Raw genomic sequence first — 27,989 nt, 5'->3', positions numbered from 1 at the left:
AGTGGCATGCTCCCTGGCCCCCTGCCTGCTCTTTCTCCAAGGGTGATACAACACCCTCCCTTGTAGAAGCAGTTCTATTCTGGGGGGCCCCCTCTACCCCCTAAGGCATTGGCAGAACCCCACTGAGCATCCAGGAATGAAAGCCAAAATCAGTTTGAATCATCTGCAACTTTATTTCATAGCAGAAATAAGTCATTTTCTAACAATAAATATAAAAAAAATAATAATAAGTTAAGATTCAAAAAAAAATACAACAAAAACAACCCAATAAAACAAATCTATAACACTGACAGCGAAATTTGTCCAAAGGGGCTGGAGACAGGGTGGCTGGGCGGAAAGTCTCCTGCAGGTCTGCCAGCCCCCAGCCCAGGAATGTCTGTTGCAGGGGATCCTCTGTCTCCAGCCCTGGCAAGGTCCCTGCCACACACTCATTCTTTCCGCAAGTATAAAATATATATTTTAAAAAAACCTCAACACAGCCAAGCATCCTGAGAGGGCCCTAGGAAAGCAAGAAGCTGGCCCTCGAGGGCGGAGGGCAGAGCCCTGGGTCTGTAGAAGGCACTGGGAGATCGCTGTGGCCCCACCCAGCCACATCCAAAAACCTACCCTCTAACTAGGGGTGGGGCGTACAGGGCCCTAGTCATATGGTCCCGGGCTTAGTGCTTAGCCTCAGCTCCTGAGGTGGCTTCTCGGGGCCAAAGGAAAATGGGGAGGTCCGTTTGAAAATGTCCCTCGTCGATACCGATGGTCTTGGTGGAACTCTAGCCTCAGGGGATACTGGGAAGGCCACAGCAAACTGCTTAGTGCTTGGCTGGGTCCTTTGCAGGGGAGGAGCCCTGCCCAGCATCTAGGTTTGCCACGCTCAGGCCAGGGTGTCATTCAAAAGCCCCCTGCAGAGTCCTCAGGGAGGCATAGAGGAAGACAGAAATAAATAAAGTTCCAGTGGTCCAGCACCAGGCCGGCAGGGAGACCACTGTGGCTCTTCAAGTATTGTTGGTCAAGGTGGGCACGGCCCCGTCAGACTCAGATAGGGATCCCCACTGTGTTGACCTGGTCCTTGAGTCCCAGCAGGCTGTAGGCAATGCGCTTCTGGTGGCCAGGAAGACGCACTCCGATCCTTTTGATGTCTCTGTGGGTGAAGAGGAAGAGAGGGAGGGTCAGGGACAAGGCTGGGAGGCAGAGAGGAAAGCCGGACATGGAGGGGGTTCTGCGGACCCGTGGTGAGGGGCGTCCTGTTATGCAGGCTGGAGAGTTCATATTCTAACATGGTCTGCCACCCAGAGTCGAGGACGTGATGATGTGATACACTCAATCAAATCTTAAGGGGGGGGAGTGGGCTGGGATAGGTGCTCTTTGTGTGTGTGTGTGTGTGTGCAGTTCATATGTGTATGGCTGTACACACATGTGTACACACAGGGGGAGGCCAATGCACAATCTTAACTTAGGAGCCGCCCACTTTATTTTCTCGGGGGGGGGGGGCAAGCTCCGAGGGTTGACTTGTCTTCTAAGCACCAGGTTCCAAAGGACCTCCATTGCGGCCAGCTTCTTTTGGGTGTGGGGGGGTTTGGGGTTTGAACTCAGTTCCTCACGCTGGACAAACAAGCAAGCACTGTTCTGGGCGGGACTCTGCCTGGCCTCAAATGTTCTTACCCATCTTGTAGATAAGGGAATTGAAACTCAGAGAGCTGCAGAGAGTTGGGATTCTGAGATGTAGCTAGGAGGTGCCAGAGCTGGTAACTTATACCAGCAGTAAAGAAATGCAGCCCTGTCTCCTTCCCGTGCTCTAAGCAGCAGGAGGCATCTTTCGTTGCTAATGAGCCTTGAAGTCTAAGGCTGTGCTAGACTCCAGTGGGTGAGGCTTGCAGGTCACCAGAGGAAGGTTGCCTTTCCCCGTGGGAATCTGTGAAACAACAGTGTCCTACCGAGGTCTGAGGACTCAGTGCCAGGCTGATGATAGGTCCCAGGGGCCCCACAGAGAAGGCATAGACTGTCCCGGCCTCCCACTCTAAGTAGAACCATGTCAGGTTCCAAGAGCTGTCAGCAGAATGTCTGTTGCTAACTTCAGGAGTTTTTCTCTTCCACTGCCCTCACCCACCAGCCCTAGCTCATGAAAACACCCAGGTTTTTACGGGCCAGCTCTTGACTGTAATTGGAGCTAATTATATGGTACAAGCTCCAGGAGTTCGCAATGCTGGAGACAAGACTTTCCCACAGGCTTGGAAAGAGCCAAGCATTGAGCAGGGATGGGCAGACCCAGGTGGGGAGGGAGGGAGCGAGACTGCTCCTGCTACAGCAAGAGGGCTGGAAGATAGATATGTGGAGAACCTCCAAGCCTACCACCAAGGGGCTGGGATTTTTTTTGCAAGGCCCTGAGGGATCACAGTGTGGGGGCCTGGATAAGCACTGAGAAGCCAGAAAAGGCAGGGTGCTGGGTAACCCCAGACTCACTGGGCCGAATCCCACTCTGTATGGTGGCTGTAAATGGGTCTGTATAGAAACACCACTGTCAGGCTTAGCCGATGCCCCACCTTGAGGCCCTCTTCCATCAGGGTAGTTCTTTTCATGCCTCTGTGTCTGTTCCTTTTTACAAAGACAAGAGGAGGCTTGGGTGATGTATTCCTGAGCAGTGAATTCCTTCCCCCAACCAACCAACCTCCCTTCCTTGAGGCAGGGCATCCCTGGCTAGTCCTAGCTGGCTCCAACTCATACTCCAATTCAGAGACCCACTTGTCTCTACCTACCTCCAGAGCGCTGGGATTAAAGCCCACCCACCCTGGGATTAAAGCCCACCCACCCTGGGATTAAAGCCCACCCACCCTTTCTTGACTACAGACAGAACCATGCACTTGGGGAAGAGTCACAGACTAGCCAGGATCCAAGCTGGTTCCTGTTCCATCCTCTGTTTCCCCCTCAGGGATGCAGAACACGCATCCCATCAACTTTTGTGTAGGAAGGGAGAAGAGATGCAAATGCAAGCCACTTCTGTACCCTGTCTCTCCTCTGAGGCACAAATCCCATGAATGTAAGTGCCCATGAACACCTACAGTGTGTGTGGGGGGTGTGTATAAGTGCCTGTGAACACCTACTGTGTGTGTGTGGGGGGGTATAAGCAGTGTTCATGAACACCTACTGTGGGGCAGGGGAGCATAATAATCCCCAGAGACTCAAGAGTTTTATCATTCACATCTAACAACTAGATTCTGCTTTTTAAGAACCATCTGGAGTTGTATACCTACAGCTTGAACGCACTCTGTAGCTTTGACACTGGGCAGGGCTGGCCTTTGGGCCTGCTGTTATGTTCAAGGTACAGTACAACGAAACATGTTCTGTATTTTCTCAAACAGCTCATCGAGCTAGAAGGCCAACCAACTCCAACACAGTATGCAGGGCACTTAAGCAGAAGAGCCAGAGGCTACAGGGGGAAGAGGCCAGGTCCTTTGAAAGGGAGGCTGGCGCAGAGTAGGGCAGGGTACTGAAGCTGACATCCTGACCCTAGCAGGAAGGGAGCTGATTTCTCGCTCCTGTTGGGCTCCATGGCGTGGTCAACCGTCTGTGGGTTTAAAACAAATGCTCGGCTCCAACCCCACATCCCCTCAGGGCACCGGAGGCAGCTCAGTGAGCCAGGGTCTGACCACAGGAGGAAGGAGTGCCGAACGACTTCCGGGCTTTATCCAGATACTTTCCAAATAACCCGTGAGCATGCACACCGCCTGCCCGTCTGTCCAGGAGCCCGACCCAGCTCGTGGGAAAGGACTTTGTGAGGGGTGCCCCGGGCTATTTTGGGATCCGTCTACAGCCATGTGTTTCCTGTAAACCTGCTTCCATGCCTTCGCCGTTGGTTACAGAAGAAAAGCTGTGCTGTCCCAAGAGAGGGGAGCGGAATATGGGACCCGATGGAACCCTGGGGGCTGACCCTGGTTGAAAGGGAGAGGGATTCAGGAACCAGGGCATAGAACCATGATTTACAGGACCCTGGGAATGGCAAAATAGAGGAGATATGATGGATCAAGACGTCCTAGGAGCGTCAGTGAATCACACCCATGGATCCCCACATCGAGAAATGGGTACCAAGGTCCGAGTCAGACCAAATCACTTGCACAACAGACATGGGACATAAACTCAGGTGTTAATCTGCAGAGCTAAAGTGTGAGCCCAGATGGTGGCTGGCAGAAAGAGGTACCCTAGGACCTGATGCTTTCCCTCCATATCCTTGCACCTCCCTCATTCTTTCCCTGTCTGATTCCCATGACCCACCATTTTCTCGGGTTGGCCACATTCATGGTCAGCAGGCCAGAAGCCAAAGGCTCTGGAGAATGTTTGTGTCCCAAGCCCAAGTCCCAGAACATCTAGAGCCCGGGAACATGGGAGGCCCAGGTCACCTCCCCCAAGCAGTTCCCAAAACCTTCCCGCCCTGAGGCCTGTTTCGACCACGGCCTTGGACACTTGGATCCAGGGCTGTTGGGATCCACAACTATTTTTAGAAACACAAAGGCTAAAAGGACAATGTTGCATCCCTCCAGGGACAGAAAGAGCTGTCCCTGCCAAGGCTGTTCTGAGAAGGGTCAGTGATGGAGATGGGGTAGAAGAGCTCTGAGGACCTAAGATCCAGAGCCAGCAGGCGGCGGACGGCAGGCCAAGAGTCAGCCATACGGGGGAGGGGCCCGGGAGGGTTGGCAAGTCTCTTTCTGTGTTCGAGGCACCAGAAAAGGGATGCAGGCTCTGGGTCCTGCTTGGTCAAGGCTAGGATCTCTGCCCCTGGTGGCTGCAGGAGCCAGGGAACAGGTAACCTCTGAGTCTACATAAGCAGCGATGCCCAGGGTAGGCAAACAGCCCTCCATACTCGACAGCTTTGGACTGGCTATATCTCATAGTGTCTCCCCATTGTAGAAGAAGAGGCAAGAAGGGGAGGGTACCCAGGAAAGAGAGAAAAAGAGATGCACACACACATACCAAACATGCACACATACCACACACACACAGCCCCCCCCACCGCACACATACACACACCACCCACACCATACACATATACACACACCACCCACACATAACACACACCACACACACACACACACACACACACACACACACCATGGAGGGGGAGTGACACGTAGATCAGAAGCTGTCCCCAGTGGTGAACGGAAGGCAAAGTCACCAAGGCTTCTACTCACTCATTGGACATCTGCACCACCTTCTCGATGGCCGTGTAGCCAGCCACCATGAAGTGTTCCGTGTACTGTTGCATCTTGATGCTCTCCAGCCACTCGGACACCGTACGGAAGGGGACTCCCTCCGAGCCGCTGGTGCTGGGCAGCCGGATGGACACTCTGGGATGGAAATTCACAGGTGAGGGGTTGCTGGACATGACCTACCCAGGCACCTACCCTTCTAACTAGGGCAAGGCACAGCCCGCTACGCCTCGGCTTCCTCCTCTGAGCCAATGAGGAAGCCCAGACATGGAAGGATCTACGAGATTCCTGGCTTCCTGGCACGACTGCTGTTGCCCCATGCCTACCATCACTTGAAGCTGCCCCACCACGCCCCCCGTGACTGCCAGGACTCTGGGTCCTGGAGTCATCAATCCAGTCTGGCTGCCCTCTGTTCCCTCATCTGCATAGAGCCCGCCTCAGGATGCTTCGACAATTTGGAATATGGTTGGTGCTCAGCCCAATGCCTGCCCATGCACCATTTTGAGCTGGTTTCTCACTGGTCTTACTGGACCATGCCTGGCTAGCCCTTTTCCTCTTTCAGTTTCTGGGGACTGAACCCAAGGTTTTCGCGAATTCCAGACAAACGATTTGCTGCCTGGCTTCATCATCGCCCTGATGTGCATCGCCCTGCACTTCTGAGCCCTGTAACAGCCCTGACTCCCCCTAGACATCCAGTAGTCCTGAGAAGTCAAGGAGTCCACATGAGTGAACACGGATGTTACCTCAGGCACAGGGCACAAGACTCACCGGGGATCGAAGTCAGCCAGGGTCTTGAGGGAGTCGGGGGCTCGGATGAGCTTGTCCAGGATGCTAACGATGTCAGCAAACTTGGGCCGGCGGGAGCGCTCTTGCTGCCAGCACTGCATCATGAGCTGGTAAATGGCCGACGGGCAGTCCATGGGCGTGGGGAGCCGGAAGCCGTCGTTGATGGCTTTCATGACCTGGGGGGACACAAGCGTCGGGGGGGGGGGGTGGCCTTAGTGGAGAAACCACATGGAACTGCTAACGGAGACCTCCCTTGGAGGCCCCAACACAGGAACAGAGAGGAGAGCCCAAGAAATGGATAGACACCCTTTCCTAAGCACACACACTGTTTTAGAACCATCCATGGGGCAAGTGCTGAGGGACTGTGTCCAGGGCCGCAGAGGTCAGCCCTGTGCGCCCCACAATTCAGACTCCTATCTCTGTCTATCCACACATTTGGGGCTCTCTCTCCCCTCCCCCAAGTCTTAGCCTGTCTGCCTTACTGTCGGTCTCCCAGGTCTCTGCAGGGATGTGACCCCTACAAGCAAAATCCCAGGTCTCTACCTAGGCAAGGCATCAGATTACATGTAAATGTGCATACATATATGTATGTACACATATACACATACACATGTATATGTACACACACATTCATGTACCTACATACAACTATAGCCACATGTCAATATCACACATATGCACATACACACACACAGCACACATGAGCATGTACATACACTCTTCCCCTTTGGCTGCCTTTGCATTCAGTATAAGCACAGGCTGGGTCCTACCCAAGACAGGCCACAGAACAACCTGTGCTGTCTCTACTCTATACAGATTGATCCCAGAGCTCGCCAGTCAGGGCCCCAGGGTTTGGGAGAGAGGAGGGAGGGGCTGACCTCGTGGTTTGACAGCTCCCAGTAGGGCCGTTCGCCATAAGTCATCACTTCCCACATGACAATGCCGTAGCTCCACACGTCGCTGGCCGAGGTGAATTTGCGGTAAGAAATGGCCTCTGGGGCTGTCCATCGAATAGGGATCTTGCCGCCCTACAGGAGACGCAGCCCAGTTACCCCTGTCCCTGCCAGAACTCAGGACCCTTTCTCTCTCTGGGCCTAGGGTCACCCTGGGGTGACAACCCAGGCCCCAGATCCAGGGTAACAGCTGCATCACCTCCAAGCCCTCCACACCCTGGGTGTGACATCCCCGGCTCCCGACTCACACTCGTGGTGTAGGTAGCCTCGGGGTCATCCTCCAGCACGCGCGACAGGCCAAAATCGGACACCTTGCACACCAGGTTGCTGTTGACGAGGATATTGCGGGCAGCCAGGTCCCGGTGCACGTAGTTCATGTTGGCCAGGTACTTCATACCGGATGCGATGCCCCGAAGCATGCCCACCAGCTGAAGTACGCTGAACTCGCCATCCTTCTCCTGCAGAGATAGGCCCTCACTCAGTGCTGACTGGTTCCCGACACCTCGCTTCCACCCTTCCCACCGCAGAGCATGACCTTACCCTAAGGAACTTGTCTAGTGCTCCGTTCTCCATGTACTCCGTGATAATCATCATGGGTTTGTCTGTAGGGCATGGACACGGGAGTGAGTGAGGGTGGTATGCACGTGGCAGCGGTGGGGAGTGGGGGGGGGAAGGAGGTGGGGAAGGGGGAAACAACAGCCAGGGTCAGGTGGTCCTAGGAAGCAGCCCCTTTCCCTGACTGCCTGGGGCCACCCCCACCCCCCACCCCAGCACCTCCCAGGCCTCACATTTAGAGACCACGCCCTCCAGGCGGATGATATTGTGGTGGCTGAACTGGCCCATGATGCTGGCCTCGCTGAGGAAGTCCACCCGCTGCTTCTCAGTGTAGCCCGCTTTCAGCGTCTTGATGGCCACCGGTACCTCCTTCTTCCCCGAGGATGCCTTCAGCGTCCCTTTATAGACCTCTCCAAACTCTCCTGCAGGCGGGCAAGGTGTGTGTGAGGAGCGCCCTTAGTTAAGCGGAGCCTGGGGGCAGGCCCCGTCTGGACTAGACTATCTGCTCCAGGTGCACAGTAGGTGGGCGAGCCTCACCTGCTCCAATGACCTTCTGCCTCGCGACACAGGATGGGTGGATCTCGGTGGTAAACTTGAGTACAGCCTGGTTGGGGTCTTCGTAAGTGTGAGGATCCACATAGGTCTTCAGGGGCTTTAGTTGTTCTGGAAGGGGGAAGGAGAAGCTCAGGGAGGTGTTCCCAGGAGGGGAGGCCCTAGAGAAGGGGAAGCCACAAGACTAGGGACCTCAGGAGGATTTGGATAAAGGGGGGGGGGGCGTTCCACCAGCATGGAGCCTCTAGGTCCACCACAGAGCTGGGAGCGAGCGCTCCTGAGGAGGGTACATCTTACCTGACTTGGAAAAGCGGACATCCTCAGAGGACTGTCGAGCCCGCAGGTTCCTCCTCCTGGAAGAAATCACCGGGGACCACACACACGGTCAGCACAGCCTGTACTGGCCCAAACGACCTCTCAAGCAAGCTCTGGCCTCACTGCCCAGCAATCTGCTCAGCCTCCATATGGAGCAGAGGGTGAGTGGGAAGGCAGGAGGCCACCAAGTGTACTCTTCCCAGTGGCCACATAAGGAGCCATAATGAGCCATAAAGAACTAGGTGGCTCATCCTGCCCGCTCATCTACCCTGTCCCGTGTCCAGGGGAAGCGTGGACACGGCCCTTCACAAGGAGCACACACAATGGCAGTGACCGCTGTGGTCCCTAGAGCTCAGTTCATCCTCCCACAGGGACCCCATCCGCAGCCAGTGTGAACCTCTCTGCCTTTCTAAGGGCCCGGGAGGAGGTATGACAAACCTGCGATGGATGAAGAGGCCAACTCCTGCCAGCACCAGAAGCAAGACAACGCCGACAGCCACACCGCCGATCACCGCCATGTTGGCAGATCCTTCTGCGGCTGTCAGGGGAGAGCGGCTAGTGAGAATCCACCCGAAATGCTACAGACACACCCTGCCACACCCACAGCTCTCTTAAAGGACCTGAGAAGCCTAGGCACCAGTGGCATGCCAGGCGCTTTACTGTCAAGTTTCCTAAGATTTTCTGTTTGGTTTTTTTGAGACAGGGTTTCTTTGTGTAGCGCTGGATGTCCTGGAACTCGCTCTGTAGACCAGGCTGGCCTCAAACTCACAGAGACCTGCTTTGTGTGCCCCATGGCTCAGTATGGATTTTTGTAAATTCAGAACTTTTTTTAAATACACATATATATATATATATATATATATATAATAGTCTAGTCACACTTTTCCTTCCTAGATTTGCCTCTCCCCTTGTCTCGATACTACACACCCTTTCTTTCTTCTCTTTTAGAAACAAAAGAACAAAAAAAACAAAACCAAGAAAAACACATACAAAAAATACCCTACAAAAATAAAACAATGGGAACAAAAAGATATAAGTCAAAGGCTAATAAGAATGAGCTTTCTTTTTTATTTTTAATTCTATAAATATATAACTATATATATAAATATTTATATATTATATATATAAATCATTATAAATAAATATATGTATGTATTTAAGTTGAATAAACATATTATGTGGAGGTGGTCCATATGCACATGGTTGCAGTTGCCTGGCAACTCACATACAGGTGGTTCAGAGCTGGGAACCTGGTCTTCTGCAAGAACACCCCAGTCTTTTTTTTTTTTTTGGTTTTTCGAGACAGGGTTTCTCTGTGTAGCCCTGGCTGTCCTGTAACTCACTCTAGACCAGGCTGGCCTCGAACTCAGAAATCCTCCTGCCTCTGCCTCCCGAGTGCTGGGATTAAAGGCGTGCGCCACCACGCCCGGCTTAACACCCGAATCTTAACTGAGCCACCTCTCCACACTCTCTCCTATGGATATTAATTCCTATTTCGTAGCTAGGCAGAGAGGGGGGGGCCTTTCTGGTGGTCTATGGAGAAAGAACTAAGAACCTTTAGCTGTTTCATTTATTCGTTTTGTTTCATGAATTTCTTCATTTAAATATTTACTTATTTTGGTGTTTTTGAGACAAGGTTTCTCTGTGTAGTCCTGCCTGCCCTCCAACTAACTCAGAGATCGCCCTCCTCTCCCGCCCAAGCGCTGGCATGAAAGGCAGGCGTCACCACCAATTTTTGAGGCCGAATCTCATGTAACCGATGTAACTGGCCTCATCACGTAAACCAAGGAAGACCTTAAACCTCAATTCTTCACAGGAACACACCAGGAGTTAATCCATGAGTTAGGGATTGAACCCGAGGCCTTGGGGATGCTAGACAAGTATTCAACCAATGGAGCCATACCCTAGCCCACTCTCGAGCTTTCTAGGCAAGCCTCGAACTCAGGCATACCCACCCATGTCAGAACCGCAGATTCCCACACTTTCAACACTACCCAGAACATGCATCCCTGGTCCTCCTTGTCAGTCTCAGTGCTGACTATACCCACATATGCTGCTCCGTGCCCTGGCTAAGAGGAAGGGCCTTTCTAGACTTTTTAAACCCACTTCCTCCCCAACAATGTCCGTCTTAGTTCAGGGTCCCCTGACTCACACAGCGTCTGGAACTCGTGCACTTTGCTGCCGGCTCCCTGGCCCTCCTGTGTCAGCGCCTGCACCTGCACCAGGTACGTGGTGTCCGGAGCAAGGTCATCCAGGGTCACGGAGAAGCCTTCTGTGCGGCGCACATTGTAGCTGTTGGCATCCCCCTGTGGGCGGTGGTGGGGAGAGATTCTAAGAGCCAAGATCCCACCCGGAAAAGTGGCTTCCTGTATTATCCAACCAGGCAGACACGCTTAGGAAACCGAGGTACAGGAGTACAGACTCACCAGAGGCCAGAGTGGGAATATACATCTCCAGGACTAGCTTAATCCCAAGAGCCCATTCTAACTGGCTCTGACAACCCAAAACAGTCACCCCTATAAGCTTCTGCAGTGCCGCCCTGGGAGACCCCAGGCCTCAGTTTCCCCAGGCGCAGAAGGGAACCCTTCCAGATTGCTGGGCACCTACTAGCTCCATGGCCTGTGCTGACCCGCATCAAGTTTACCTTCTTGCGGTAGGTGACTTCGTACTTCCACACACGGCTCTGCTGTGACACGGGGATGCTCCAGGTGACACTCAGGGAGGTGGTGCTTCGGTCCTCCAGCCTCACTTTGGGGGGCTCTGGGCAGAAGAGGGAGGGGAGGGGTGTGAGAAGTCACGCAGGGGTGAAGGATAGAGATGGAGTACCATGGCCTTTAGATCCTGCCTGGGGTTCTTGGATGTCCTGTTACGGATGCTGCCCTGACAGCAGACGCTAGCCCACCGGAGGTCCTCTGGGGACATTCACTAACATATAAATAATAATAACTAAGACACTAGCCAATTGCCACCGAGTTTTTCTGGAGAGCAGGCAAGGCTTGAAAGAGCCTTATGTGGTATATTCTGTTTCTGTGTGTTGCATGTATGAATGTATTTGCATGGGCACACGCACAAGTGCATGTTGGTATGCAAGCATGCGTGGTAAAGACACAAGAAGTCGGCATGAGGTGTCTTCCCCGTCACCCTCTGCTTATTTTTCTTGAGACAGAGATTCACTAAGCCTGGAGTCCTCTTATCCAGTCAGGCAACCACACGCAGGTGTCTGCCTGGCACCACAGTGCTGAGGAGTCAAACCCAGCCCCAAGCTCGTGCAGCAAGCACTATACTGAGTGAGGCGTCTTTCCATTCCCTGGTAAAAATAAAAATTTCAAGAGCGTCTTTACTTCTGAAAAACAGCATTAAAAAACTCTCCAGAAGTAACCTGAAGTCCCAGAGCTGAGTGAGACAATCATACAGGTCACTGTGTGTGTGTTTGTGTGTGTGTGCGCGTGCGTGTGCGAGCACGTGCATGTGGAGGTCAAATGTTGTCTTCTTCCACTGTCTCCACCTTGTATTCTGAGGCAGATTCTGTTAGTGAACCCGGACCTAGCTGGATCAGCTGAGGAGTCCCTATCTCTGCCTCTTTGGGTCTTAGGGATCCAAATTCAGCCAAGCCTATGTAGAAGGCACTGTGACACCCGAGCCATGTCCCGTTTTTCCTGTGCCCCACATCGGCCTTGAACTCATTATGTAGCTGAAGATTACCTTGAACTCCTGATCTCCCTGCCTCCACCTTCAGAACATGAATGTTGGGATTACAGGCATGTGCTATGACACTCAGCAGAAGTCTTAACTATCGATCTCTGGCTAGCCTGGTGCTCGCTACATAGACCAGGGAGGATGGAATTCTTCACCACTTCCTGTTTCCTCTCTGTACACAGCTGATTCCCGGGTACCTGTCCCCAGCTCTTACCCAGGCAGGTCCCACTGGATAGTCACCACTACCCCTGGCTCACCTGTTTGGTTAATACTGACGCTGGCAGTCCGGAAGCTTCGGCTAGTCACCAGGCCTGAGACGCCATTGCGGGCTTCAACAGCGAAGGTATAGTTCATGTGGGGTTCCAGGTCACTGACTGTCACACTCGTGCGGGTCAGGGCGTGAGGAGGTTCTGAATAGCGCACGCTGGCCTCACAGGGCCCACACTCGCCAGACTCTGGCCAGCACTGTTCGCAAGTGACGCTGTAGACAATGTCCTGGCGGCCACCGGTGTCCTGGGGAGCTGTCCAACGCAGTTCTACTTTGGCACCCATGCCGACAGCCGTGAGGTAGTAGGGGGCAGAGGGTGGACCTGTCCAGAGAGTGGAGGTCAGTGGAGCTGCCCCTCCCCCCCACCCCCACCTCAGGCACACCTCTCTCTGGATCTAAGACTCACGTGTGCAAGACATGGACAGTGGGTCCTCAGGTGCCCTGAAATAGCCTTCTTCACACTGGCAGGAGGTGGCACCCTCTGTGGATGGCAGGGTATGCTCTGGACACTCCAGGCAAGGGCTCTCGGATGCCTCAGACTTGAAGAATCCCGGAGAACAGGCTAAGAGCCACAAGGAGAGACAGGAGGTCAATTCCGTATGCCATTCCCCAGCCGTGTTCTCGCTGAGAGCACGTCACACCCATGGCCAGTGTCTCCTGGACACCAAAATAACCTGTCTCAAGTGCCCCCAAGTTCCCCAAACCCCGGCACATCGGATGCCAGCTGCCTTTTGCAGAAAATGCCACACCTTAAAGCATAGCGCTGGAGAGCCACCGCTCACACAGTACACACACCTTCCTGTAACCTGCTTTGTGCAGACTGGCCCAGAGGGATCTCAACTTGCACAGATTAGAACTGACCAGGGTAGAGTGTTTCCCCCACCCCTGATGAACCAGCTGGCTTTCCCCAGTCAGGATGCCCCCCTGCCAAGGCCCCTCTACCCTAGGACTCCATCTCTTTCCTGTTCCGGGGCTGGTCTCCAAGAAGCAGGAAAGGTTGGGCCCAAGCTCTTTCCCTGAACTCATTTCCAAAGCCAGGTCATTTCTCCTTTCAGAGAGCCGCCAGGAAGTAGCTCTTCCTCCTCCAGCTGGCTAGGGGGTCAGGCACCTGACGCTGGGGGCTTCATCCTCCTTCTACCTTACCCGGCCCCCCGTCCCGAGCTCTTTCCTGGCTTCCTAGGCAGGAAACTGCTCAGACAGGAGGCTCACCTCACGGGGCTGGCCAGGCACTGGCTTTGGAAGAGGCTGCCCCCAGGTCCTGCAATGCCCCTTGCACTTTTTCTGCAGGTAGGGTCCAGAGGCACCACTAACTTCCTGCACCAAATCCTTGGCCTAGCCCCACGTGGTTCACGGATGCTGAGGTGAACGCTAACACCCTTGAGTACAGGCAGGAGTGTATGGCATGTCCGTATGAAGTGGCCGGCAGAGGGCAAAGAGGGTGGCCAGGCCTCTGAGGAGCCAGAGAGGATACTTCAGCTGGGGTTTAAAGGCTGTGTAGACATTCAACAGGGCAAAGGTTTTTTAGAGTAGGGAATTAGGGGTAAGAGCTTGTCAAACAAAAGGTTTGAGCAGCCTTCTAGATACAAATAGAAGGAAGAGTTGCAATAATGTAGCAGAAAGAGATCTTGAACACCAAGCAAAGTTGGGATTCCATCCTGAGAGCCACAGGGTGCCCAACAGGTGCCACTCCATGTCTGATACAGAAAATGACAGTTACTCGGCACCGTAAGGAAAAAGCCCTGGGCAAAAGTTTCCAGACACGGGGCAGACCCTAATCTAGGGGCAACACCCCCAGGGAAGCCAATTTCAAGTCCCCTGACCTCATCGAGCTGACCAAGCCAGGCTGGAGAGCAGAGCCCATCTCTCCTTGGGAAATGGAATAGAGGTGAAAGGGAGATGGGATTGAGGTCGAGGCAGGGCTCTGTCACTGGCTAGTCTGTGCCCTGCATTTATAGAAGTCAGGCAGCCAACAATCCTGACTCTTTGTGATCCCTTGAGTTAGCCCAGGCTGGCCCAGCAGACACATACAGAGTGAAAATGGGTACCTATTTCGAGAAGGGGGAGGGTGTGTTCAGAAGTAAACAGCAAGACAAAGGTGCCCACCCCGAATCAGTTAACCCGCACAAAACTTGAATTCCTAAGCATGAAATACCTACTGTGTGCAGGGCCAGAACTTCACATCTATTTAGTCCTCAAGGTAACCCTTCACATGTGGGTGTGGTTAGAAGCATTAACCCTATTCTCTGCATGTGAGAAGGCCGAGGCTCAGACAGGCCAATCTGTTCAAGGTCTCAAAGCCGAAAGGCAAACTGAGGATGCCCGAGGCATCTCTCCTGTCGCCCACCCCCTTCCTGTTCCCAGGAACACCTCAATTGGAACAACATTCCGTATTGCTGCAACCTGAATCCTGCAGACCTACTTCACCAACCAGGAAGTCCAGTGGGTAGCCAAAGCCTGGGGAGGAGCGCCCAGGTCCCCAGGACCCCAGGGGGCTATGGAGTTAGCTACATACCCCTCCCCCGGCTCCACGGACCTTTCTAGCATCCTTGCTGTGTCTCTGGCCTCACTCCCGTTACAGAGATGTTACAATACGAAAATAGCTCTCTCCTTCGCCTAACTTTCGCACAAAAATCAGACGCCAGAATGCCAGGCCCTGCTTCCCATTCCCCTAGTGCTTTCTCTTAAATCCAGCGGCACTTCGAGTAAGTGTTGGTTCACTGGGGATCAAGGTCAGGGGACTAGGAGATGGAGCCCCCAAATCACAAGCACTTAGTCCCAGCCCCAGTGCTCAGAGTACAGAATGGGGGTCACAAAGGCCCGAGCCACCTGCCAACCCTCCCCTGCTCCCCATCATCTCACGTCAGGAGAGGAAGTGGGGGAAGAGATGGGTTCTATTCTTTGGCCCCAGAGCCTGGGGGTGGCCTGCCTGACGGCAGGAAAAAGGGAATTTGGAGAGATTTCCGCTGCGGATATGCCAGATAATGCAGGGGAGGCGGCGTCCACAGGGCATGCTCTTGCCTGCTGAAAACGCGCTGCCCCCTCCTCCTCCTCCAACCACAGAGCTCTGGAGCACCCACAGGCCCTGCCTGCCAGCGTCTGCAAGTGTCTGAGAGGTCCCAGAACACACCAGCAGGACCACCGAGGACCCTAAGAGCCGCCTAAATTTCCCCAGCATCTAGGGCAAGCAAGCAGCCGCGGTCTCTCTCATACAACACACCCACCACACCAAGTGCCCACCCTGCTAAACCGCTCTATAACCTTGACCAACTGCTCAGTTTCTGGGTTCCTGGTGAGCCAACGGGGCATCTATTACTCAGGTTCAAGTTTACCAAACAGAAACAAGCCCAACCTACGTGTCTGGCACAGCGCTGAGAACTGGGATGTGGTGGTGTGACTGAGAGATTAGCATCTTTTCAGCTCCAGGGGAATTCACAGCCTAGCTTTTATGCCTCATTTGAAATTATCTGTGCACATACGAGGATCCTCTCTGCTCGCCCCCCCCCCCTCTCTCCCTCCCTCTCTGAGACTGGCAGCTTAGAGAGAACAGGAGTCTCTCTAACAGGAGTTTATCTGCCCCATGGGTGGCTCAGCACAGGACCTGATGTGAAGGAGGTCTTAATGAATCAGTCTTGAATAAATATGAAAATGTGAATGAAGAGATGAAGGAGTGAATGAATGAATGAAGGAATGAAGAGATGAAGGAGAGAGTGAATGAAGAAATGAAGGAGTGAATGAATGAACAAATGAAACAATGAAGGAGTAACTGAATGGTAAACTCACAGTGCACAATGGAACATGCCAAGGGCTGCAGAAGGGCCTCCTCCCCAGGGACATCATCCACTTGGGCACACACCTGGCTGGCAGGAGAGCCTGGCTCGGGCACACCTGGGGCACTTGTGGAGTGCCTCTTCTGGCCCCAATGGCCTGGCAGGCCTGGGCCACTCCGAGCAGAACTGGGGCACAGGCGCTGCAGCTAGAGCTGTACCCTGGTTTTTCCAGTTCCCGATGCCCGCCCCTCAGGTGGTGGCGCAGGGTGACTCAGGGACAGACGCCCTCTGTGTGGCGCTAATCCAGCTCCTTGTGGAGCCCCTCCCTAGGCCCGGATACCTCCCAGGCTTTGGGTGGTAAGGTTGTTGAGGTCAATAGGTCAGTTCTGGAGGCAATGGGCTCCCTGACCACGCCAGGAGCAGCTGGCCACCAGAACACCACCTCGCTGGCTGGGCCATGCATGTGGAGCCTGAACTTTGTATCCTGACAGCGAACAGCAACTGGGAGTTACTGACCCAGGGCATAGAAGGTGCCCCCAACAGGCTCTGTGGAGCCTACAGAAAAGGGGAGGCACATTCCCTGTTCTCAGGCCCTATCTCCTCTCCCATGTGCCCCGGGCGCTATCTGTGGGCATATCCGCCACCTAGCAGATAAGCTAAGCGCTCCCCTCCACCCACCCGACTCCCCCACCTCCACCCTTTATCTTGTTTGCTCTCTCTGTGGGCCTCCTTCCTTCCGCTCGGGAGACCCACTTACCTCCGGTAACCAGGGAGAGGCTGAGCCTGCCTGGCGTGGCTACTAGGGCACAGAGATCAGAGCACGGGGGTGAGGCTGGGGGACTGCCACCATGACCCCTTTCCCTTGAAATCCACAGAAATAAGATCCGGTATGACTATACTGGGGGAGGCATACCCCTAAGAGCCGCTATCAACAGCATTTAGAGCACCCCCCCCAGTCCCACCATAGTGCAACATCACTGCTGTGGGCCCTGATCAGGGAGTCCCTTCTCACCATCTGTCACTTATAACAACGCATGTAGATCACATGTAGTAGATCACATGTAAACCACATGTAAAAGCTCAGACCGAGCTGATCGAGAAAGGGACAGCTTTTTGGATCTGATCATAAGGTGGCCAGGTCCCTCAGAGGCGTGCACACCTAGTAAGGATAAAGCCCGAAGGGGTGTTACCATAGTTACACTGCACCACACTGGAGGGGATGGTCTCCAGCCATCTCCTGTTTGGGCCTTGATCTCCGCATTTGTGAAATGGGAGAGTCCTCGTCCTCTCTGCGTGCTCCGCAGACTATAGATAGATCTTGCCTGCGGAAGTGTTTGCTTTGGTACCTGGAATGAAGTGTCCCTGCATATGAAAGGCTGTTGTCATGAAATCAGAGCCGGGCAGAGACATCCTCCAGAGGCTGGCCTTCCAGCTGCTGGGCTGAGCCTCTGGCCTAGGCCCGCTGGCCACCTGCTCACCTGGCCTCCATCTCCCTGGGCGGAGGCGAGGTGCCAGTCAGGGGTGGAGGGGCCTGCAGAGGCCAGGAAGCAGAGACAAAGCAGCCCCCAGGGAGAGGGCAGTCAGCCTGAGTGGCTCCACAGTTCCCTGGACGGTGCTGGGGGTGGGCTGGAGGGAGGCCGGCTCATTCCTGACATAGCTTGATCTGGGTAGATCTGGGTAGCATGGCAGGGCAGCATGCCCACCTGTCCACCTGGAAGGCACCTCCTTTCCACAGACCACTTAACCGTTTCCTGACCAGCCTTCTTCCCCGGGAAGGGAACCCCCAGGAAAAACAGATCCCCCCCCCCCCAACCTGATGACTCTGGAAATGACCCTGACTTGATGCAGGATGACCTCAGGGTGCCACCCCTCTGTCATCAGTAAAAGCTGTTAACAGAAGAAGCACCTGAGGCTCTGGCTAGAGAGAGCCAAGCAAGTGTCATCCCCCAACACATCAGCCACGGCCCCCCAGTCACCCCACCCCTCCCTCTGATGAAGCCCCAGTTCTGACGCCAAGACCTGCCATCCCAGAACTGCCCAGAGAGCCCATCTCAGTGCCAAGAGCTGAGTCAGGGATTCCACAGGATCTGGCCATTTCCTGTCTCACTTCCTGACCCAGGGCAGCCCGGGCACTGCTGTGCACCGCGAGTTAAACCCTGACATGGCTGTGCGATTCCAGGCAAACGGAGCCTCAGTTTCTTCATCTAGTTAATGGGACTACCAAGAATCCCAGACTCACAGAACGGACCAGACAAAAGAGCACACCGCTGTTAACAACTCCTCTCCCCCCCCCCAGTACCACACTGTCCCAGGCGTAGAAGCAAGAATTTTTGAAATTAACTGCATTTATCACGACTGCGTGCCCAGGCACTCTCCACTCTCTCGGGGACTCGCACATCCGTGCACGCCATGCACAACAAGCAAGTGTGCAGGTCAGCTCTGTGAAGCTGCTGGTTCTCGCCTTCTACCTGTGTCCTGAGAACTGAACTCTCCTTAGTTTGCAAGGTTGCCAGTCTTGCCCGGCAAGACCCTTTTACCTGCTGGGAGGACCGGGAGACAGAGCCAGGGCAGTTACGGGGTTAGCACTAAAGAGAGTTGTGCCAGCTAAGTCAAGTGTTCCTCCTGGTGATCTGTCCCCAGGCTGAGCCGGGGGCTGATTCCTCCCAAGGGGGGCAGGCTTTTTTATAAGCTCTTTATAAACAAAGCTTGCCAAGAACCCTGGATCCCCACAAGAAAAGGGAGCTAGCCCCGCTGCATGAAGACCCCCCCCTCCCTTTCGCCCCCCACTTATCTCTGCAGGGTCTGAATCACCAGGGTGGAAAGTTTTCAACCGCCCCTCCTCCACCCCCGCATTCTTGTGTTAGGATGTCATGGGGGAGGAGCTCCTGGGCCCACTCGTTGTCCTGTCCTGCACCCCCCCCCCCCGCCATGGTCATTGTCTGAAGCTGAGAGTGTGCAACTGAGGTCACCTAAGCAGGGGGCCACCTAGGGAAGGGGGCTCACTCAGCAGAAGGCCGCTGGCAGGAGTGGGGTGATGGGAAGTCACGTGGCCAGAAAAAGCTTGGAGGAAACCCCTCATCCAGGGGCTTAAGTTCCGTGTTAAGCAAGGTTCTGAGAACAACGGCCTTGGGAAGCACACAGACCCACCCATTAGAAAGGCTTCAGGGTCTTCCAGCCTCCTTCATGGAAAACCAGATCGGCAGGTGGAAGTGGGGTTTTTTGTTTTTTTTTTCTTTAAATCCCATTTTGCTCAAAGGAAAGCTGAAGCCAGAGATGAGGAGGGCACTCCTCAGCCTAGGGTCATCCAGCCAGCTAGGCACGGAAGGCCCTGGCCCCCAATTTCTCAATACCCAGCTTATCTGCTGCAAAAGCAGCTCCCAGTGCCTTTCAAAGGTCGGCATTCCTCACGCGCTCTGTCCCGGTCGCTTCCAGAGTCATCCACTACAAACCCATTGTACATTTCCGCTGTCCCAGGCCTAGGCTGTCCCCACAGCTTCCCGTGTGTGTGTGTGTATGTGTGTGTGTGTGTGTGTGTGTGAGCTCACTAATGCCCAGACCTGTTCCCAGAGAGTCACCTAAATGGGGATGGGGTGGGGGCGCTCCGCAGTCTCCCTATGTCATCAATAAACCCCAACAGAGGATCTCTGGGTCTATGGCTCTACTGAGAGCTAACTGCGCCCCACTTCACAGCTCCCCCAGTCCACTCCAGGAGACTGGAGCATACCCAGGGGCTGAGTCAGCACACAAAGAAACTGCATTAAATGACGAGCTGAAGCCCAGAGAGGTTGAGCAATTTGTTTGAGGCCACACAGCAAGAGAATAAGAAACAGCTCCTGGGAATAAGACTTTAGAGCCCCAGCCAGGGCAGCAACTATTCATGGGATGAATCAAAAAATAACAACCAGGCTCATCAGTATTTAAGTGTCAGGCGCTGACGTAAGCACTTTACGAGCATGAGGTCATGTGATTATCACAACTACCCTCCAAGACAGATACTATGACCCTCTCTCTCTCTCTCTCTCTCTCTCTCTCTCTCTCTCTCTACTTTACAGATGATGAAACTCAGGCTGGAGAGTGAAGGAAATGGGCGAAACTAGAAGCGCTGGGAACTAGAAGCCAAGCTTGGTCGTCCTAGAACCGTAACCCCGGCTCATAGTCCCTACACCGTCTTGTTCCCAGGGAGCTTCCGGTCACGGGACCACCACCCGAGAGCAGAGGCATCCACCGAGCAGCCACATCCCCAATGTACTAAGATGCTCCAATCACGTGACCGTGACCGCACCCCACACACACACCCCAGTCGGGCTTCCCTGCCACCCCAGGAACCCCCACTCACCTCGGCAGGCATCCTCGACCTTCTCATAGCCTTCCTGGCACAGGCACTGCCCGATGGGCACCAGCCACTCGCCATCCACCGTGCAGTGCATGAGAGGCCCCTCGCCCCCATAGGGTACCACAGCATGGTCCACGCAGGTACCGGCCACCGTGGCCAGGGGTTGTGCGTCGGAGACAGCGACAGCAATGGTCTCAGGGAAGCGAGCCAAGCTCTGCAACATCTCAGGACACTTCTTGTAGTAGACGCGAACAGAGAGCAACGCCACGCAGGCGCCGATGTCCTGGAAGGCCAGATAGAAGCCCTTCCGGGTAAGGGGCCCCACCATACGCTCCTCCACGTTTAGCTTGACGTTGCGAGCCTCGAAGTCACTGCTGACCGTGATCTCGTCAGGGGCGATGGTGTCGATCTTGGTGAACTGGCGCTTCTGGAAGTTGGTGCCATAGTCCACATCTGACTCTGCATAGTAGAGGTTGAAGGTCTCTTTGCAGGAGCTGGCGCCGCCCGGGAAGCTGTTACAGTCTCGCACGGTGAACTTGAGCTCAATAAAGATGCGCTCGGCTTCCTCCCGGTAGACCCAGTTGGTGCGGAGCCAGTTGTCCTGGTCGCCGGACACCACGTTACACACCGAGTACATGTAGATAGGCATGTCGTTCATGATGTTCTGCATTAGGTCCCACTGTGTGTGCGTGACAGGTGACGGTTAGTCGGGGAGGGCAGGGACTGAGTCCCACGGGACACAGCTTCACCATCCCCCCCCCTCCTGTATTGCTGTTATTCTATTGAGACAGTGTCTCATGTAGTCCAAGCTGGCCTCAAACTCACTGTGTCCTGAGGGATGACTCAGTGAACATCTAATCCTCTAGCCTCTACTTCTGAAGTGTGTAAGTGACAAGTATATACCACCACACCTGACTCTCGGCTCTGCCTTCATTCTCCTTCATTCTATAGGGAAGAAAACTAGGACCTAGAGGAAGGGGACCAGAAAACAGCCGGGCCAAGACATGGCTGTGGGTCTTTCTGGCCCCAATGTCTGGGTACTGAGTCTCCCCATCAGTGGGCCTGGCTAGAGTCTGGGGCACCTGCATCATTTCTGCTCTCTAATCCCAGCGTCCCCATCTCCACAACTGCTGTGAGCACACATGACAAAACACTGAGTCCATAACGTGGTGCTCAGGGCTACAACCACATGCAACAGCTAGCATCGTGTCACCATGTAGGGTCATCGCTGTGTGCTATGGGTGTTGACAGATACGGTAAGTGAAGACAATGGATGGTCCTCCCTCCCCTGGAGGCTCCTCCAGGCTGCCTGGGTGGAGCAGTGTGCCCCTAGGAGCTCCACGCCCCCTTGATCATTGGAGAACTTGACATACAGTAACACAAGCCTGGCTCCCAGGGCTGTATTCTGAACTCTCCTGCATGGGAACTGCAGCTGACTCAGCTCCGAATCCCCAGGACCTCTATGGCAAAGAGTAAGTGCTTAGGGTGGTCTCGGAGGAACAAATGTGTGAATAAAGGAAAGAAAAATCCAAAAAGTCAACAAGTAGGGGCTGGAGAGATGGCTCAGCAGTTAAGAGCACTGCCCGCTCTTCCAGAGGTCCTGAGTTCAATNCCCAGCAGCCACATGGTGGCTCACAACCATCTGTAATGGGATCCGATGCCCTCTTCTGGTGTGTCTGAAAAGAGCGACAGCGTACTCACATACATAAAATAAATAATTTTTTTAAAAAAATCAATAAGTAAATAAATAAAGATGGAGGCCTGACCTGTCCTATGTGACAATGGCCAAGACACTGTGCCCGCTGGGGCTCAGTTTCCCACTGTATATAATGACTGGGTTGGATAAGGCTATCTGCCGCCAGCCTCCAGCTGGACATTCCGGGATCCTAGAAGTCTTTTCAAAGCTATACTTCAGGCCATGACTCAGGGGAGATGCAAGTCACTCAGACCTAGCCAGCTGTACACTCTGTCCCAAGAGCTCCCTAGGGACACACCCCTCTCCCTGTCTCAGAATCCCAGGACCAATGTATCATGGGTGCACTGTACCCAAGGGAAACTGAGACCCATAGCACAGTAGTGTCTTCCCCAAAGTCCACAGCCCTCGGACCAGGAATCTGAGGGCAGGGCAGGACCAGGGCAGAAAGCATAGCAGGAAGGGAGATGTCCCCAGTGGGGGTAAGGCAGAGTAGGGGGAAGGGGCCCCAGACAGGAAGTCACTGTCCTGTATCTCTTGCCCTTTACCCCTTCCACGCACCCGCAGAGGCAGACAGGGCCGCTGGAGCATCCTACTCTGCTGGAATCTTCAGCTGTCTCCCCAGCTAGGCCACCTACGAACGAACGGTCCCTTCCTTCTGCCCAGCTGCAGCCTGCCTTGGCCCGGGTCACATTTGAAGCTTGGTTGACCCTCAGAGTCTGCTCCAGGCTCCCATCCTCCATCTCTCCCCGGATGCGCAGCCCTCCTTCCCACCCTCCCTCAGCCCTGAAGTTTTACTCACCCCTTTGCCATAGGGGTGCGTGAGCCAGCCGAGCTCTCCCTTCATTGCTGCGAAGTCCAACAAAACAACTGTGGGAAAGATGGGGTGTAGAAGTGAGCCGGGCTTTCCCAGGGGATACGTACGCAGCAGAACCAGCGTGCGGTGATGTGTGTGCTCCACATCCCGCCAACCCCAACCCCAGGATCTACACACAGCCTGACCTGGGAAGAGGTGGACTCAGTTTGTAACACAACCGCCTGCCGCCTGCCTGTCACCAGGGTTTAGGCAGTTCCCTCAGCCCCCAGCTGGGTCGGGGCACAGCGGGAGACCGGCAGCTGGGTAGTGTGTGGGGTGAATGGGATAAAATGATAGCCCACTCCCCCATCTGCTTCCTTGAACAAGGGAACAAACCCTTCATGCGGGTCACAGAGGACAGGACTCTCTGCTTCTGCCACATCCCCCTGGCATAGAACACCCTGATCCAAACCGGGCCACCCAGCACACACAGTAGCAGAGGGTACATAGGCATTGACGTGCTCCACAAGAATGGGTTGTTGGCCTGGCCTGGCAGCAGCACACAACTTTAACCCCAGCACTAGAAAGGCAGAGGCAAGTGGATCTCTAGGAGTTCAAAGCCGTGGTCTATATAGTCATTTCCAGGCCAGCAAGGATACATGGTCAGGCTCTGTAACCCACTCCACCTCCCCCCCCAAAAAAAAAAAAATAAAGAAAAGGCTGTTGACAAGAGGGGACAGATCTGGGGGATCGTCCCACCACAAAGTCACTGATTAAAAGAACTAAAGCTTTGAAGGCAAGGAGGTGTCTAGGAGGGGCCCAAAGCCACATGTCGCTCGCTGGTCAGGCCTCCTCCCTAGGAAGCCATCTTAACCCTGGGAGGAGTACCTGTGGGAAAGGATGGCAGGAAACCCTCATAGGTGGCTTTCCTGGCCCAGCGAGATCAGCGGGATCAGGTGCTAGGGCCACACTATCTCCTCTCAAGAGGCATCTGGAGGGGGCTACAGAGATGGCTCAGCAGTTAAGAGCCCTGGCTTGTTCTTCCAGAGGACCAGGGTTTGATTCCCAGCATCCACATGGTAGCTCATAACTGCCTGTAACTCCAGTCCCAGGGAATCTGACGCCCTCACAAAGACAGGCAATGCAGGCAAAACACTAATGCATATGAATATAAATCAATCAATCAGTCAGTCAGTCAATCAGTCTGGAACTGCCAGGGCCTGGCCTGGCCCTCAGGCTCCTTCCACCAACCACTCCTACTTCTCCTGCATGTGCAGCAGCCAAGCCCCAAGATTCTGTTTCTCAGCCGGGTGTGGTGGCGCACACCTTTAATAATCGCAGCACTCAGGAGGCAGAGGCAGGCGGATTTTTGAGTTTGAGGCCAGCCTGGTCTACAAAGTGAGTTCCAGTACAGCCAGAGCTATACAGAGAAACCCTCTCTCGACACCCCCCCCAAAAAAAAAAGTATCTTAGGGGGCTGGAGAGATGGCTCAGCGGTCAAAAGCACTGACTGCTCTCCCAGAGGGCATGAGTTCAAATCCCAGCAACCACATGGTGGCTCCCGACCATCAGTACAGCTACAGCGTACTCATGTACATAAAATAAATAAAATTAAATTTAAAAAAGAGAAAAATACATATCTTAAAATAAAACTAAAAAGAACAACTGCATATAGAGCCAAGAGTATTTCTGAGTTGAGGCCAGCCTGGGCTACATAATGACATTCTGTCTTAAAGAAAATTCTCTCTGAAGTTAGACTGTCTCTGTCCTAGGAAGTCCTGAAGCCTGGTGAGAAGCATTGTCACTCTGATCCTGACCTCTGTCACATCTCTAGCAAGCAAGCGTCTGGCAGCCCAGACAAGGAAGAGGAAATCTGAAGTGGCTCAGACACTGTACCACAGCCAGTGAGGCAGGCTGTAGTTAGGAAGTGCAAGGTGCGGTGGGTAACGGCTGGGATTTGTTCAGACGTGCCCAGGGCCTAAGCTGGCAGGAATGGTACTGGGGGTTCCTGACTCCAGCTAGGTAGGAGGATTGGGGGGGGCGCTATTTAGTAAATCTAACATATAGTACACACTCACACACACACACATCATATATATACACAAGTAGTATGCAAAATTCAAGCTAAGCCCCCTGGGGAAGGGGCTTTTGGAGGGTTAACCTGACAGGAGGACCAGCCCAAGCCTGGATCTAGAACTGAGAAAAGGTTTCCTACACCCCTAAGGGTTACCAGCCACAGCCCCCTCCCATGGAAATTCCCTAGAACTAACCACCAGGAACGGGGAGCGCCCAGCCATCCCTCTGCTGTGACAGAGGCCCTGGGTAATCAAAGGTTCTGGTTTGCTGGAAGCAAGGAACTTGGAAGGCCCCCTTCATGACCCTCCCAGGGATTCACCATAAGGCTGGCCTAGATGGGGGTACCCCATAAGTCCTCTGTCCTCTAAGAGACCCTGGAGGCAGGGAATCTGCCACCATAATGTCACCCTTGTGGGCTGTATTACTTTAAAGCTTTCCCATAATGCAATACCCCCCCCCCTTGCCACCTCCCTGCTAACCTCTGTCCCTCTTAAGCCAAGATCAGCTTACACCTAAAAAGGGGGGAAGGCCAGAGACTCCCGGATACAAATGGGCAAGGGACAGGACAAGGCCCTTGCTAAACTAAGAAACCCAGCCTTGTCTTGTCGCTCTAACTCCCAGTGGCTCTAGAGTCAATAGCAAGCAGTTCTGGCTGGATGAAACAGCTAGATGTGTGTGCAGACCCTCTGTGCGGAGGGCCCTAGCAGATCCAATATTGGGCCCCTCTCACTCTCTCTGTAAGGAAGGACGGGGCAGTGAGGAAGGCCAGCAGGTAAAGGCGCTTGTCTGCTGTCACTTGTGAGTTAGGAGAGAGAACCAAGTCCTCCGGCAAGTTTGAGCTCCACACTTGTGCCTTGGCGTGCACACACGCGCGCGCGTGCATGTGCACGCACACACACAGATGTAAGAAAAAAGTCAAGGGCACTGCAGGAGGTAGGTTCAGCAGCTGTCGAGGACCTAACCCCTGGTTTTCCAAACCCAGCAGAAAACAGAAGAGGTGGCTGCACAGCTGGGCAGAGGCTGGAGAGAAGACAGACCATACCTGCCCTCAACTCCCCCCCACCAGCAAAGTGCAACCAGCTAGGTCACGACCCCACTCCCAACACACACACACACACACACACACACACACACACACACACCCCAACCCCTCACACAGACACAGTGCTCCTGGGAAGTCCGGAGCTTAGACAAGAATTTTCCACAACCACAACCACTATGCACCCCTTTTTCTCCTAGATCCCATGCAGAACGGGATTAATCACAAAGGCTGGGGGCGAAGAAGACAGATGCACCCAGAGGCACAGTACAAGATTGTTCAAAGCTTCCCTGCTGGGGGCTCGGGGCGGGGGGTGGGGGGGTCAGGAGCCCCGCACAGCAAAGCAAGCAGACCGTCTAATCCTCAGCTCCGTGGCCGCCCAGGAAGGCCTCTAGCAATCCCAGCTGTCTTTTCCTTTTGCCCAACCACAGTTCCCAGGAAGAGGGAACCACAAGCTGGATCAGGGAGAGGGGAGTGAGGGTCTCAGAAGCCCTGCCCGGTTCACACCTTGGCAAAAGCAACTTCGGGCGGGGAGGGGGGGTTGCTTTATCTGTCCTCCGGACAGGGCCAGGATCTAACACCCCGTTTATCCCTAACTCTCCACCCTTCAAGAGCTCCAGTCTGGCCTTTTACCCTCCCAACGTGGAAGGCGAAAAGAATAAGGAAACTTCTCACGCACAAAGGGTTCCTCCGCGCTTCGCCCCCTCCCCCCCTCCCCCTAGCTGGAGTTGGCAGAAGGATTGCTGTGCCCAAAACCAGGGAAAAGTTTTCGCTGTGGGAAACGGAAGCCAGCTAACTCCGGCAGGGTGGACAGTAAGATCCTCGGCCAAGGGCAGGGCAGGAATTCCCACCCTCTCGGAGACCCTAGCTGAGGGACAACGCCCCCAAGCACACCCCCGGCTGCTCCTTGGCCAAAGGCAACCTCTGCGGGCCCCCCTCACCTTGCGTGGCTCCAAGACGCTGGGGCGGGGGCAGGTGATTCACTCCCCCACCTCCAGGTGCCTGGGCTCCCCGTGGCCCCGAGATGACGGCTCCACACCGCGGGAAGCCGCAACCCCACCTGCCGCATTTCCTCCTTCTGAGTCACCCCTTGCTCAGAACACTTGACTTTGGGACTTCCTGTACTCGCTCCCAGCCCTTAACCTGTCTCCCGAACCTGGGAGGGCGGCTTGGGAAGGAGGGAAGGTGTGAGTGGCCGGGGCTGACCCCAGGCGCTCCCAATGCTGGCCCAGAGGACCCCAGTGAAAAAGCGGATGGGGTGTAGAGAGACCCTTCTGCTTGATACAGGGCACCGGAAAGACCACTCCCCAAAAAGCAGGGCCTGCATCCAAATGCCTTCCGCGATTAATCGGGGCAGATGAGTTAAGTGAACTGGAGTTACTAAGAGGCTGATAGCCCGGAAAACCCTACTGAGACGCGTCCTTTCCTCTGAGGGACCCCGCGCGCCCTGCGGGGGTCGCGTTCCAGAAGCCGCCACAGGGCTGAAACCGCGTGGCGGGCGCCGCGTCCCCCTTTCCAGCGGCCTCCGTGCCCTGCGCGCCGTAGCCGAGATCCCTTAGCTCCAGAGAACCTAGGATCTCAGGGAATGGGTCCCCAAGATCGTTCGGGACCGCAGCCCGCGCGCTCTGCCTAACCTTGCGCACTGAGACCCAGCAGCCATAAGTCGGTTTCCAAAGGTGCGCCCCAGAGAGGAGGCTGGGGCGCCCGGGGTCCCATGTCCCGGAGCCCCTGCTAGCTGCGGCCACCGCGTAGACACTCACCTTCTTTTCCCTGTGCCGCCGCGGCCGCCAGCGCGCAACCCCACAGCAGCGCCAGGCAGAAACCGACTGCCCGGAGCTCCATGCCGCACCCCTCGCTCCCCGCAATCCCTGCTCTCCGCACGCCGGTCTCGGTGTCCCGCTCCTGTCCGCCCGCCGCAGCAGACAACTTCTACCCTCCTGCTCCAAGTCCTTAATGGAAGTTGGGTGAGAACCC

General features: G+C 54.6%; 1 protein-coding gene across 1 annotated transcript; it reads right to left on the bottom strand.

Annotated features, from left to right (window-relative positions):
* Positions 1-149: 149 nt before the first annotated feature.
* Epha2 (EPH receptor A2) lies at positions 150-27,989 on the bottom strand. Its single transcript, XM_021201045.1, has 17 exons — positions 27,776-27,989; positions 22,907-22,974; positions 20,415-21,090; positions 12,718-12,873; positions 12,301-12,633; positions 10,992-11,107; positions 10,500-10,653; positions 8,786-8,885; positions 8,330-8,385; positions 8,018-8,143; positions 7,714-7,902; positions 7,466-7,527; positions 7,174-7,383; positions 6,851-7,000; positions 5,955-6,148; positions 5,169-5,324; positions 150-1,129 (listed from the first exon to the last, which is right to left on the bottom strand). The coding sequence occupies exons 1-17, from the start codon at positions 27,855-27,857 to the stop codon at positions 1,024-1,026; spliced, it is 2,934 nt and encodes a 977-aa protein (XP_021056704.1). The 5' UTR covers positions 27,858-27,989; the 3' UTR covers positions 150-1,023.

Source organism: Mus pahari, chromosome 6 (genome assembly GCF_900095145.1).
Source record: "Mus pahari chromosome 6, PAHARI_EIJ_v1.1, whole genome shotgun sequence".
Lineage (NCBI taxonomy): Eukaryota > Metazoa > Chordata > Mammalia > Rodentia > Muridae > Mus > Mus pahari.
Note: the sequence above shows the minus strand (reverse complement) of the source record. Positions and strands in the feature narration are given on the sequence as shown.